This window comes from Sander vitreus, chromosome 16 (genome assembly GCF_031162955.1).
Source record: "Sander vitreus isolate 19-12246 chromosome 16, sanVit1, whole genome shotgun sequence".
Taxonomy (NCBI): domain Eukaryota; kingdom Metazoa; phylum Chordata; class Actinopteri; order Perciformes; family Percidae; genus Sander; species Sander vitreus.
Window position 1 is genome coordinate 28,517,590 of NC_135870.1, and position 12,835 is coordinate 28,530,424.

General features: G+C 41.1%; 1 protein-coding gene across 1 annotated transcript in view; it reads right to left on the minus strand.

Moving 5' to 3' along the window:
* Window positions 1-1,206: 1,206 nt before the first annotated feature.
* ptpa (protein phosphatase 2 phosphatase activator) overlaps window positions 1,207-12,835 on the minus strand; it is a 28,815-nt gene continuing 17,186 nt past the window's right edge. The window contains exons 9-10 of the mRNA XM_078272269.1: window positions 8,306-8,413; window positions 1,207-2,368 (exon numbers count right to left, since the gene is read on the minus strand). Of these exons, the coding sequence (XP_078128395.1) occupies window positions 2,294-2,368; window positions 8,306-8,413 (183 nt within the window). The 3' untranslated portion in view covers window positions 1,207-2,293. The remainder of the gene's footprint in view (window positions 2,369-8,305; window positions 8,414-12,835) is intronic.

A 12,835-nucleotide genomic window follows, 5' to 3' on the forward strand; every position in this document is an offset into this window, starting at 1 on the left:
TAAAATAAATGCTATTTTTGCCATGCATTTCTATTTTTCTGTATCTTCATCGTTTTGGATCATGCGTAAAAAAAATGAGGCTATTAATGATGTATAATTCATAATTCATTGTCTTTTGGTGAATTGACTGGATAGTCTTGCTGTTTCACTTCCTGCTGAGCTGTCCGAACGCCGTGCGGCTCGTGTGAAATTAGACCTGGCGCATATCTTTAGTGGAGCGGAGAGCCGTTTCATGGTGGGTGTCCAAATACGCGTTGTTTTCACGGATGGGATCGCCCCGCTTCCCAGCACTGCACGCTAGTGAGCTGCCACCAGTTTCTCTTCACTGACAAGCAAATAAACAGTCTCAGCCCTACTACAACCGTGATGGCTGCAGCTGATTGGATGAACGCGTCACGTGAGGCTGGCTGCTCCCGGATTTCAAAACCGAACCATAATGCCGGCTCGTTCGGAATACCACCTCTTATTTCGCAAATATAGTTCCCCGAAACGTGTTGAAATGAAAACATTTTAAGCGAGAAATAGGCCGTGCAGTTGCTGAATCTGTCTTCGTTTCAGATCGACAAAGGTCAGTTTAAAAGATTTTTGTCAGATTTTGAGAGGCAGCGAGCAGAGCCGGCTGCTCCTCATTTGCATAAAGTCGGCTGGATTCAACTTTATGCAAATGAGGAGCAGGCGACTTGACGCCCCCTCTTCTCCAAAAGTCCCTGCAATGCTACCAGAATTCATTGCACGCCGGCTCCCATAGAAATGAATGGGAAGCGGGGAAATGACGCCGACAATGGACACACAGCATCACGCACACTTCTGGGACGCACCATGCTGGTGAAATGTCAAGCTTTGACTTGAATGCCCGTGATTGCTCCCGGGGGCCGCTGCACCTCTAGAACGCTGCGCAGACGCGCCCGGAGGAAAATAGGGGTAAGAGTATTTTAGTATGATATGATGCATGATACAAAAATGTTCTTGCATGCTGGGAATTGAGTTTTTTTTTTTTTTAAGATTTTCAGGATTTTAATAAAAATGTTCACCCCAAGTGAACTGTTACATGTGATGCAGCTGAATTAGGATGAAAAGACAAAACCCATTTCCGACTTAAAGCCACTATGTGCAGAATCGATTGTAGCACTTTTCAAATTAGCAGCGAGCGTTGCTGTTAGAACATTGTTGTAGTGGCTTTAACACGGATACTGAGAACAACATTCGTGGTGGGGTGACAGCATTTATTAAATCAGGTATGACAGGTCAATGTATACACACAAAAATAGCTTTTCTTTTATTAAATTAAAAATGCATGCCATTTGCGTGCCAATTGAAACACGTGCAGGATATAACACTCAAAACCTGGTGTAAAAACTACATTATTGTACTTGGCTTGAGAATTTTGAGGAAAAAGCTGCACTGCACAACCACAAGAATGTGTTCAAGTATGGTTTGTCAATTTACAATTTACAATGTTTACCATAACTGAACCTATACAAACTTAAGACGAGCTTGAGATGAGCCTAGATTATTGACAGTGACTGGTAAGGGACAGACTGGGAGGGGGAAATATGCAAGATATAAGACCTACATTGACTTTTCAAGAGATAATGGTGAATTAAATGATGTACATTCCATTTTGGATGAGCTGTTATGGAAGCTTTAATAATCTAGTCCTTCACTTTTTCCCTTTGCGCAATAGACATCTTGTTTGAGAAAAAAAAAAAAAAAACACTCACACAAAGTTATTTCTTTGCAAATTATAATGTGACTTACATGTTGGGATGAACTGGGCAATTAAAATAGTGGTACATTTGCAACTAAATGAAAACATCTGATCTTAAAAGCAAAACCAAGAAAAAAAAAACCCCAACTAAAATTAAACAAACAAAAGATTTAGAGATTTAGAAGAAGTCACACAAACTCAATTGCATCACCTCACTCTGAATGAGCCTACTGCTCACAGAGATCCACACGCATCAATGAGCACACTTTGAAAAAAGAAAAGAAAAAGGAAAGAAATTCCTCAAAAAAAAAGGAGCCTGATTTAAACTCTATCCATAATATAAATAAAATGACCAAAATATAAAGATGCTCCAAAATCACTAGTCATCCACAATGTGCTCTGCATTAAAGTTATGGAATCACTGCAAGGTTTCATGACCACACGTGTTCACATGTGGGAATGCGTTTGTCAAACTACATGTGGTTGATTTCTGCTACTGTTGTGTTTGCACGTGAAGGAAAGGGAAAACTGTTGGTTCCAACTGTTGGGATTTTGGTCTTTCCATTGTGTGCTGTTCCATGAGCATTAAGGCTTCCCAGACTGGATGGACAGCAGGCTACCAAATTTGAAGTGCTGGATCACAGGGAACTTCTCCAAACACTGGGGGGGGAATAAAGAGAAGGGCTGTTACCAACATTAGAAAGAAATTTGCTTCAAACAAAGTACAGTACTGTTGAAGTGCAGTACTCCAGGGCTCCAGACTAACTTTTGCCACCAGCGTCCCAGATAGGAAATAAATGTATGACACACAAGTGAACTTACCAATGTTTACAGCATCTCTCTATTTCAAGGTACAAATGTGGGGCTATATTTTCCAAATTAATACAGTAGCAGTGCTTGATTTTGAGATGCCCTTCACTGAAATTCAGTCATTGTCAGGATTGGTCTTTCCAGTAACCCATAATCAAAGAATTAAGTTATTTCCCTCGCAATTTAGTGGGATTTCTTAATTTAAAGCTAAATCGCTGTAGGCAAGGCAGCTTTATCACTATAGTGCATTTCAGCAACAATTAAAGACAGTTAAAAACAGTTAGAAATGTAAAAACAGCTCAAATAGAATAAGACAGATATGAAACACGAGAATAAAAAGTTACGGTGCAGTATAAGGAATGAACAATATTTTTTTAAGAAAGGCAGCATCAGCAAGAAAAGTCTTCAGCCGTGTTAAAAGAACAGAGTTGCGGCGGACCTGCAGTGTTCTGGGAGGTTGTTCCAGATATGTGGAGCAGAAAGTCTCGCAATGTTCACAAGTTTTAATGCGTGCGCCGACTTCAGTGAGTTCTCAAGTATATCAAGGGCATCAAAAATGGCGTTCGAAGGATAAAAGTGAGGGGGGGGGGGGGCACTATAGAGCCAATGTGCCACGCCCAAGCCCAAATGGAATATCAAATTGAAATAATTACTGTAATGCGTTTTTGTGCATGCTGTCCATAAACATGTGTTCGTAAAATGAAACTTTAAGGACACAAAGCACAAAATCCAAGATGACTGATTTAAAAAAAAAAAACAAAAAAAAAAACAGAACAATAAGAACAATGCTTCCACCAAAATTTCAGGAACATCCAAGGAACTTTATCCTAACCCTGGTCTGCGTATTTGGGGGGGGAGGGGTTCTGAGCTTGCTGGCCACGCCCGACATGTGTGCCAATTATTGAGTTTGAGCATCCCAAGCCCTTCGAAAATGCGATTGCGCAGCATAAAATTAATCTTTCCAAAAACAAAAGGTTCCTCGCACTTTCAGTGCCGGGGACAGTTGGGCAGCGTCGGATTATGTACTGGACTGTCCGTTGCTTGAGGTTTAGTGACAGGACACGTCCTTTTCTTTAACGCAGACATTCAGCCCAAACCCAAAATGTTAACCTTGACCTAAAGTGTTGCTGATAACTCTCCCCCACTGGCCTTTCACTTTGAACATGTTCAAAATGGCTGTGGATCAGCCCAGAGGAAAGCCCCTTAGTGCGTACTGACATGGACCCAGTTTCGGGGAGCAGCGGCGGTGGGGGTGGTGGGTGTCTGCGTTGGGGGTTGGGAGGCTGTGCTGGGGAGCGCAGTGGAACTGAACTCTTGTGCTCAGTCTGTCTGTGCAGTGACACTATCAGTCACGATCATCTGGGCAGAACTGGGGTGGAAACGCATGCCTCGGAGAACTTTGGTCCAAACGCATATTTAATCAATGGGAATTTGTAAAGTCATCAAAAGAGCATTGATCACAGATAAACTCCACATTCAAAACATTCAAATGCCATACTGTATTGCCAGTTAACAGATAAGACGAGCCTATTGAAATTTAATAACCAAGATGAAATCAACATTGCTGGAAAAAGTTATGGCAACCCTATCTCATTCCTCTGTGCCATAGGGCTCCATTGTTGCCCAAAAACATCAAGGAGTCACACTGTGACACCGGGTGACATCTTCCTTTTGGTCTTTTCAAAATGTTCAAAAATGAGAAAAATATAGAATAACACCAGCCTTATCCGGCTGGTGTTTTTGAAAGTACAGTGTCTGGATTTCATTCATTTCTCCCCAGTATCTAAATTAACTTGTTGTGACTTACAACAATAAATCAGAAATGATGATCTATCTCTAGCAAGTCTGTGCAAGTAGATTTTGTATAGTACATTTACTAAACCCAATAGCTGCCTGGAGAATGAGAATTAAAAAAAAAAAACACTTATACATGATTGATAGTAAATGAAAAAAACAAACATGTAGGGGCCTTTAAAATGTAGAGGAGAGCTGTGCGGCCGATCTTCTTTTCATGCATGGACAGAACATTTTATAACAGTCAAGCTAACAGTCCGACCGCTATTGTTTCCCTGAGCATGTGTCATTTCACACAATCGCGTTTATGTCCCAAAACAGTGACAAGGCCCCCAGAATTGCCTCCTCTCTCTGACCGAAAATGGTGGATTCTGCTCGTTCTGGGTCTAGTAGTACAACTCTCTGCCGAAACCCTGTGTGGGGCCAGGGAAAGGGAGAGAGGAATGCAAGTCTGCTGATGGTTGCTCCAGGCTTGGAGGAAGGTCGGGACAGAGGGAGGGGAGGATTTAATGAAGGGAAGGAGGAGGAGGGGGAGGGGGAGGCAGACAGCTTGGCCCCTCAGCTCTTTGGGAAGACTCACAGGCTGCTCTGGAAAACACAGGATGTGGGCATGCAGGCGGGGAGAACGGGCTTAGACATCTCCCTCCTCTCCCCCCCACCCCCAACCCCACGCCCACACACACACACACACACACACACACACACACACACACACACACACACACACTTCCATTCTCTCCATTCCTCTCTTAACCCTTTCCTGCCTCTCCCCTCTACTACCAAGCAGGTCTGTTTGGCTGTTCTGCTCATAAGGAACCTGGTGACAGTGGGGCTTTCAGCAGTAATTTGATTTCTGAAATATCAAACTGATATCCAGTTTACATAGCTACATTTCTTTTTCTAGTTTCTTGACCATGTATTGTTTAACCGGGTTGGTTTTTGTTTGAATATGTGCAAAGCCTCAAAGCTTTCCCTGTAACGGCAGTGCTTGGAAAGGAAAGAAAAGACTGTTACATGTACTGTAGTCATGCCTTTTTGTATCCTAAATAATGACAATAAAACTCAAGAGTCTCAAGTCCAATCGGTCCAAAAGCTACATCTAATGCCGACCTTAACGACCTTTCAAGTGATTCCACTGTCGCAGTCTATTTTCCATTCGTCTCAATCGTTTGGTGTAATGTGGTCATCAGACTGAGTCCCAGTCAGTCTTTTTCCCCGTCTTGACGTTACGACAAAATCAAACAAAATCTTAAGTTTGATGTCTTGGTAGTGAAGTTAAATCATGTGAACATTGTCAACAACCAATGGGTGCGATCCCTCCGGCACCAAACAGAAGGCAGCAACAGCTAGAGCCAGTGGTGTTTATGGCTAAGCTAAACACTAAAGAGGGAAAGTTGCCAATTTTCAACCCTTCTGAAGCGCGTCATCCAACGGGAGTTTTACCGGCGGATAACCACGGACCTCCGGGTACTGGAGACATTCATCTGCATGTACGGTAGAACAGATAATCTGCAAACTTTCCCTTAAGCTATCAGCTAACGCTAGCGGTAGCTAGCTAGCTTGGTTACATTTTTCAAAACAAAACTAGTTGTAGTCTTGCAATGTGTGACCCTGCAAGATCCCCAGTCTTTACATATTATGACTTTAACATTAGATGTGAGATGGTGTCAGACTGCAGTCTTTTCAAAGTCTTCTAGTGTGCGGTAGGCAGAGGGGAAAAAAACAACAACACACCTTTAAGCTGCAGCGTTACTAATGCACTGCTACTTTTAACAATTTCTGAGGTAAAAACAGGACAAATGCTAACATGCCTGAAGTGACAATGCTAACATATTGATGTTTAGCATGTACTGTACCATGGGTACCATTTTTGTGTGAGTGTGTTAGCATGCTCACATTTGCGTATCAGCATTTTACACAATGTACAGCTGATGGGAAGGTTAGTAGTTTCTCAGGTATTTCTAAAGAAGCGCTTTATTAATCCCTCATAAACCAAAGTATTGGAAATGTTTTACCTTGTAATGGGGCTAAAAGAAATGTAAGAGCATCGCCAAACTTATTATCAGCCAATATTCATATTCATCTTCTGAGGACAATGAATGTCTGTAGATAATTTGATGGCAATCCGTCCAAATGTAGGAATTATATCTTACCTAAAAAAAATAAAAGAGCAACACTGCTAGCATAGCTTGAATAAAAAATGTTGTACAGCCATTCATGGTTCCAAGAGGATGAATCCTAAGGACTTCAGTCAATCCTTTAGTTTACTGTTAACATGCAAACACGCTAAACTAAGGTGCTGAACATGGTAAACATTATCCTCCAACCATCAGCATGCTAGCATTTTCATTATTAACATGTTAGTATGCTGACATAAGCATTTAGCTCAAAGCCCAGCAAAGTACAGCCATGCAGTGCCGCTAGCATGGCTGTAGACTCTTAGTAGAGCTAGGCAGTATATCGATAGATTGCATTAAATTTTGGATATTGTAATACCGTGATATGACACGTGTTGTCTTTTCCTGGTTTTAAAGGCGGTGTCATTTTCTGAACTTACCAGCCTTACTAGCAGTTTTATTATTTGCCTTTACCCACTTAGTCACTGTATCCACATTATTGGTGATTATTTATCAAAACACTCATTTTGTGAATATTTTGTGAAAGCACCAATAGTCAACCCTACTATATCACCGCAATATCGACATTGATGTGTTTGGTAAAAAAAATATTGTGATATTTGATTATTTTCCATATTGCCCAGCTCTAACTCTTAGTCTTGTTTTTAAACACTTGCTGAGGAAAATCTTCTAATAAAGGCTTGGTCACATCGAGCAACTGCAAACCATCTCCACAGTTCTGACCAGGAGAACTGGAAAGTCAAAACTGGATGAATATGAATATATACTGTGTATATATATATATATATATATATATATGTGTCACACCATCCATTTTTATATAACCCTTCTCTGCTGGAGCATGAACTGCTCTACCAAAGAGATACAGCATGATCTGCAGTCAGTTAAGACAGGAGTGGATAGTACAAATACATCTCCTCTAGGGCTGTTGGAACGAATTCCGAAATTCGAATATAATTCGAATAGTAAAAAAATCAATACTATTCGAATGCTGACATTACTATTCAAATGTGATTTCTTTTTTATAAATAGTTTGGCTAACGTTAGCTAATCTCCCTCTTCTCATGTCACGTCTGATGAACAATAAGTTACGGGAGTGAGAAACACAAGGCATTGTGAGCTAACGTTAGTACCTGGGGGGAGTGACAGGCTGCGGCTGGAAGAAGAATGGGAAATAGTTTTAACGTGACTTTAAAATCGACATCCACCGAGCCAAAATGCTTATGTTATCAATAGTTAGCTTGTTCTGGTTTCCTAACTGCGTCGCGAGGTATAGCAACGTTAGCTTAGCTGAGCTTCATGGAGAAAGCTAAAGTTAATGTTAGCTGCCCTCCAGCTGTCAGAGTTAGCTTAGACTTCATATATTACCTTCTAACAGCTGTATTCTCAGTAACGTGACAATCTGCAAGAAACCGGTTGCTTATAAATCACTAAAATAGTAGTGACAGTACCGTTTGGCTTAGTTATCAATGTCGTTAGCATCGTGGCTAACATTACTGTTACTTAGTTTATGACAAATCGTAAACAAGCAAAGGAGAGCACAAACTTTGAGAAAGATATCTTCCATATAATTTGTGTTTATGCAATTAAAATATTTTCTATGTAAGTTGTAATTTATGTTTTTTTTCACTTGGTGTTTTAGTTTGGGGTCAGCCTAGATGACACACAGTGATACTAGGGTTAATCGATGCTTTAAAACCTGCATGGACTCTTTCTCCACCAAATTGTTTATCCGACTGATAAATCACTGAAGAACTGGACTGATTAGTTGACAGAGAGAGAGAGAGAGAGAGAGAGAGAGAGAGAGAGAGAGAGAGAGAGAGAGAGAGAGCGAGAGCGAGAGCGAGAGAGATACCTCCGCCTTGTACATTCTGACCAGGCCCTGGTTGACTTTGGACCAGGAAGGAACAGCGCTGATGTTCCACAGCTGGTTGGAGTGTTCCGCAAACGGACCGGTCTTCATCTAAAGAACAGAGAAAGAGTGACATAGATGGGGTGAAGTGAGACACGTCTGGGGTAACTCAGATACAGAAAGTACAGTGCAAAGGAAAACTCAAACTGATAATGGTATTTCACACATTGTTGATTACTAGTGCAGTGCCCGTTCAAAACATGCCTATTTGGAATGGGCCGATCGCTTGGCCTCCTGCATTGCTGCTTGTGGCTTTCTCCAGAACCACTGTACTCCACAATAACTTACAGAAGGCCCCCAAAGCAGTAAATATGCAACTGTAGGCCTATACTACTGACTTACTGTGTACTTGTACTTAAGGAAGACATACATTTACCTGACAGAGAACGTTGTAGATTCAGATTCTACTCACAAAATATGACACACTAAACTATTCAGCATTTATATTAGAGTTGAAAATAGCAACATTGAAGTACATTGTGCTGATAATGCCTCTCTTTTTACTTTAAACATTTGAAAGCAGTACTTGTAGTGTGCGGTCACAGGCGGTTTTATATGGCATAAGTAAAGCGCCTTATGAATTTAAACCTGCAAATTCCTACTTGGAACTGCTTTACATAATGGTACTTTCTTTTGCATCCCTATTATCCTAATTTTACTCATCAAATCATTCTCCAATTCAGAATGTTTCATAGTCTTTCTGTAATTCCAATCATAAGAATTACAGAAAGACAATAAAACATTCTGAATTATTTTTTATGTGTTGTCCTGTTTTTGTCTTTGTAATCTGACTCGATGACATTGAAAATGAGGGTTTAATAAATGTGTGTTTTATTGTGAATTCCATGGGTATACAGCAGTATTGTAGTAGTCTAGGTTGTTCATCAGAAAAGGGTGTTTCTTATAAAACTCAACCTGTAACACGTGTTGCATGTTCAATCAGTCGCGGTTCGGCTGCGGCTCATGTAGAGATTCAACGCGTCCGTTTATTTTGTGTAGCCAACGTGATATCATGACTTCGCGTAAACATACACGCCACTTTCTAAAGCCACGTGGCGTGTTATCGCGAGGCTACGGTTGGTTTTAACGTCACACGCGGGGGAAAAGAAAAAACTGTTGGGATTAGGAAAAGAAGAAGTGGGTTGGGTTTAGGGAAAGAAGAACGTGGTATGGAAACATACCACAAACAAACGTCACACGCGGGACGCGATCCGCGTACTCCTGGGTGAAAGTCCTGTGTTTTATCCATCCACCACCCCGACCAATCTCCCTACGCGGATTTTTGCCCTTTCATACTACTCGCTACGGCGTAAATTCACACGCAAACGCAAGGTAATGTAAGTCAATGGAGGACAAATAGCGTTGATAAACACGCTGAAAAGTGAGTGTGCGTCTTCATAACACGCCAATAACGGTATACCAATTGGCGTGTCATACGTACGCCACTTCATGAGATCATGAAAGTCACACATCGTGGTAGTTTTAGGCGATGTGGAACCCGGCTGAGCGGCGCGCAGAACGGCCCGGGGAAACGTGCGTTTTGGCGAGACCCCCGTAGCCGGTGAACTGCAATCAATGAGCCTTGTATCAGTAGGGATTCAGCAACTCCCCGCACCCGCTGCTGTACTGCGCATTTGTGTAGGGACACATGCATAGAGATATCCCGATTTACAGAGGGATGGTGGAGACTGACGAGGAAAGGACGCATGTTCATTAGTGCATAAAAGCAGGCATAGTGTATTGTTTGTCACAAAATGATGCTTATAAACTATCTAACTTCCAACCTTTGATTAAAATCAATATCGTATATAAATCATAGTTCATCTCTTTAGGTAATTTGAATGCACCACAAGGTTTAAATGACTTGAACAGGATAGCTTTTAAAGCTTCCTTTCAGTGCTCTTAAAACCATCATTAGAGTGATACGTCCAAAATCAGTTTTCAGATTATCAAACACTCCCTCTGTAGGCTGGAAAAGTGGCTTTCAAAAGTTTTGTGTATCACTCTCGAGTTATAATGGTTCCCAACGTTGACCCATTTTTATAGCTTATGTTGCAGGCGTGGTTTGAGACATTTCTATGGACAAATTCACTTCTTTTCTTTTTACACACAGTGAAAATAAGTCACCAGTGAAGCCATTGTAAATAACTCAATCCAAGCAGACTCATGCTGCTTTTCTCAATCAACAATCAAATGGAAAACTTTGTATATCCAAGTCCGATTTCTGCAGTAGATTATGTCGTTTTTCAAAAGGAACGACTGGTTCAGCTAGGGAATGTGAGCAATCAGCGCTAGTGATAATAAAGGACTATAAAGTCAATATGTCCTGTAAAGGAACAGATCGTACTGTCTATAAAGGAAGATCTTGAGCCTAAAGCAGTAAGCAATCCAAAGATAACTCCTGCTGTGGGATTTATCCCACATTCCGGCGTGTGACTAGAACAAGTTTGAAACGAGCTTGAGGAAAGCTTGAAAGTGTCGTATTCTGTCTCCATCTTCAAGAAAAGTCTCAAGGAAAAATTACTCATAACATATGATTGTTGATTATTTTTTAAATAGTTTGTGCTGGGACCATCTGTCTGTTTGTAGTATTTGTCTATGTTAGTCTAAGTATGTCTAAGTCTGGTCTAAGTATCTGTATTTTGTTCTATTTTGTATTGTTTATTTTTGTGTCTATGGTAAATTGAGTTTTGGTTTGTATATCATCTGTTGTTTATTGTTATCGGGCCCCCTCCGAAAAGCTTTTAGTAGCTTATTTGGGGTTCCCCATTTCACGCGGCTCATATATGATCTTTGTACCTTATGAAATTGTGTTTGATGATACATTGATGATGTGTGAAATAAACGTGTAAACGTGAAAGTTCTATGCAAATGATTAAAGATTCTTTTTGATTTGTGGTCTTAGACTTGAGGCTATAATCAATATTTGTATATTAATAGATCCCATCTCTACTTGTATTTGAAAGTGGTCACTCATGACAAACCCACAGAGAATTGTCACCAACACCAACTCTGCAGCTCTACAGAGCTTTACAGCGTCGTTCAGCTCATTGGTTTTCTGGCTCGCAACTTTGTTTAGACTTTTAACTTAGGCGCGATTTATGCATTAGTGTTAAATCTACACCGTGGCTACGTACATAGGTACGTGGAAACAGTCTGGCCAAGAGCCCATATCCAATTTTTCCAAATCAAGGCACCAATCGCAACGTTGAGGCGGGCTTTACACGATGACGATAGCGCAGCGACGGCGAGCAGCTTTTTGTTTACATTCAACATGACGGCTACCGAAGCGCAGCAACCATGGATGTATTAAGAGAACCAGCAACCCGTTGATGCCACTGTCACCCGGATCGTTGGACTGTCCAATTGCGCCCAGAGGCATTTGAGCGGCGTCCGTTGGTGACGCCCCTTTGGAAATGAGCTGCGAATGAAGCTCGCCCAGACCCACTCTCAGTTACAACTGAGAAGAGTCTGGTGTTAACCAGGCTAAAAGAACAGGGGAGACACTTTGTTTCTCTCACTATGACTCTGGAGTCGTCACTCGCTCCGAAGCTAATCGCTGTCACTCTCTCACTCGCTCTACCACACACAAACACACATGCCGGCAATGCTATTCTCTTAAAGAGATGGACGCACCCACCAACGCACAATTATAAACTTTAGGCCACGGCGAAAGCTCTGCGTGGAGCCTCCGCAGGACCATAAATCACGCGTTACGCTACAGACGTAACAAGGAACCAACTTTCATGTGAGAAAGCAGAGAAGCTACTTTTCCTGAAGAAATAGACTAAGTAGGCTTATGTCTAAGACAATTATTCTTTTGTTGTGGGTGCATACACTTTTGCACTCTTTTCCTTGCATTTCTTTGTTGTTTGTTGACAGTAGGCGTACAGAGGGTGTTACATATGTTGTTAATGCAACTGTGAACTGTGGAAATGATCCAATAAGGGCATTGAACTTGGTGATGTGATGGTACCGTTGTCGTTTCTTTTTTCATTGTTTGGCTTTTTAGAAATCCTGTTTAGGTTTGTTCTCCTGAAGATGAACTGTGTAAAACGAAGCTAAAAGAAAAATTCATAGCAGGAAGAATGTGTGCCTGAGAAAAATATGAACAACAACAGGCTGACCGTTTTCCTCAAATCATCCTTAGAATTTGAAAAATGCTAAAATAAAGCTACTGATTACACTGCTTTCTTACTGCATTGATTACTCTGCTTTCAGCAATGTAATCAACATCGTAAAAAGAACATGCAGAACAAAAGGCTGATTGACTTATGTCTAAGACAATTATTCTTTTGTTGTGGGTGCATACACTTTTTTGCACTCTTTTCAATGCATTGTTTGTTGACAGTAGGCGTACAGAGTATGTTACAATCTTTCAGCAGTCAGTTAAGGTCTAATAGGCTATTTAAGAAGAGGGGCTCAAAGATGGCTTTATTTTACCTATTTATTATGTTAAGTTGTAAATGTGCT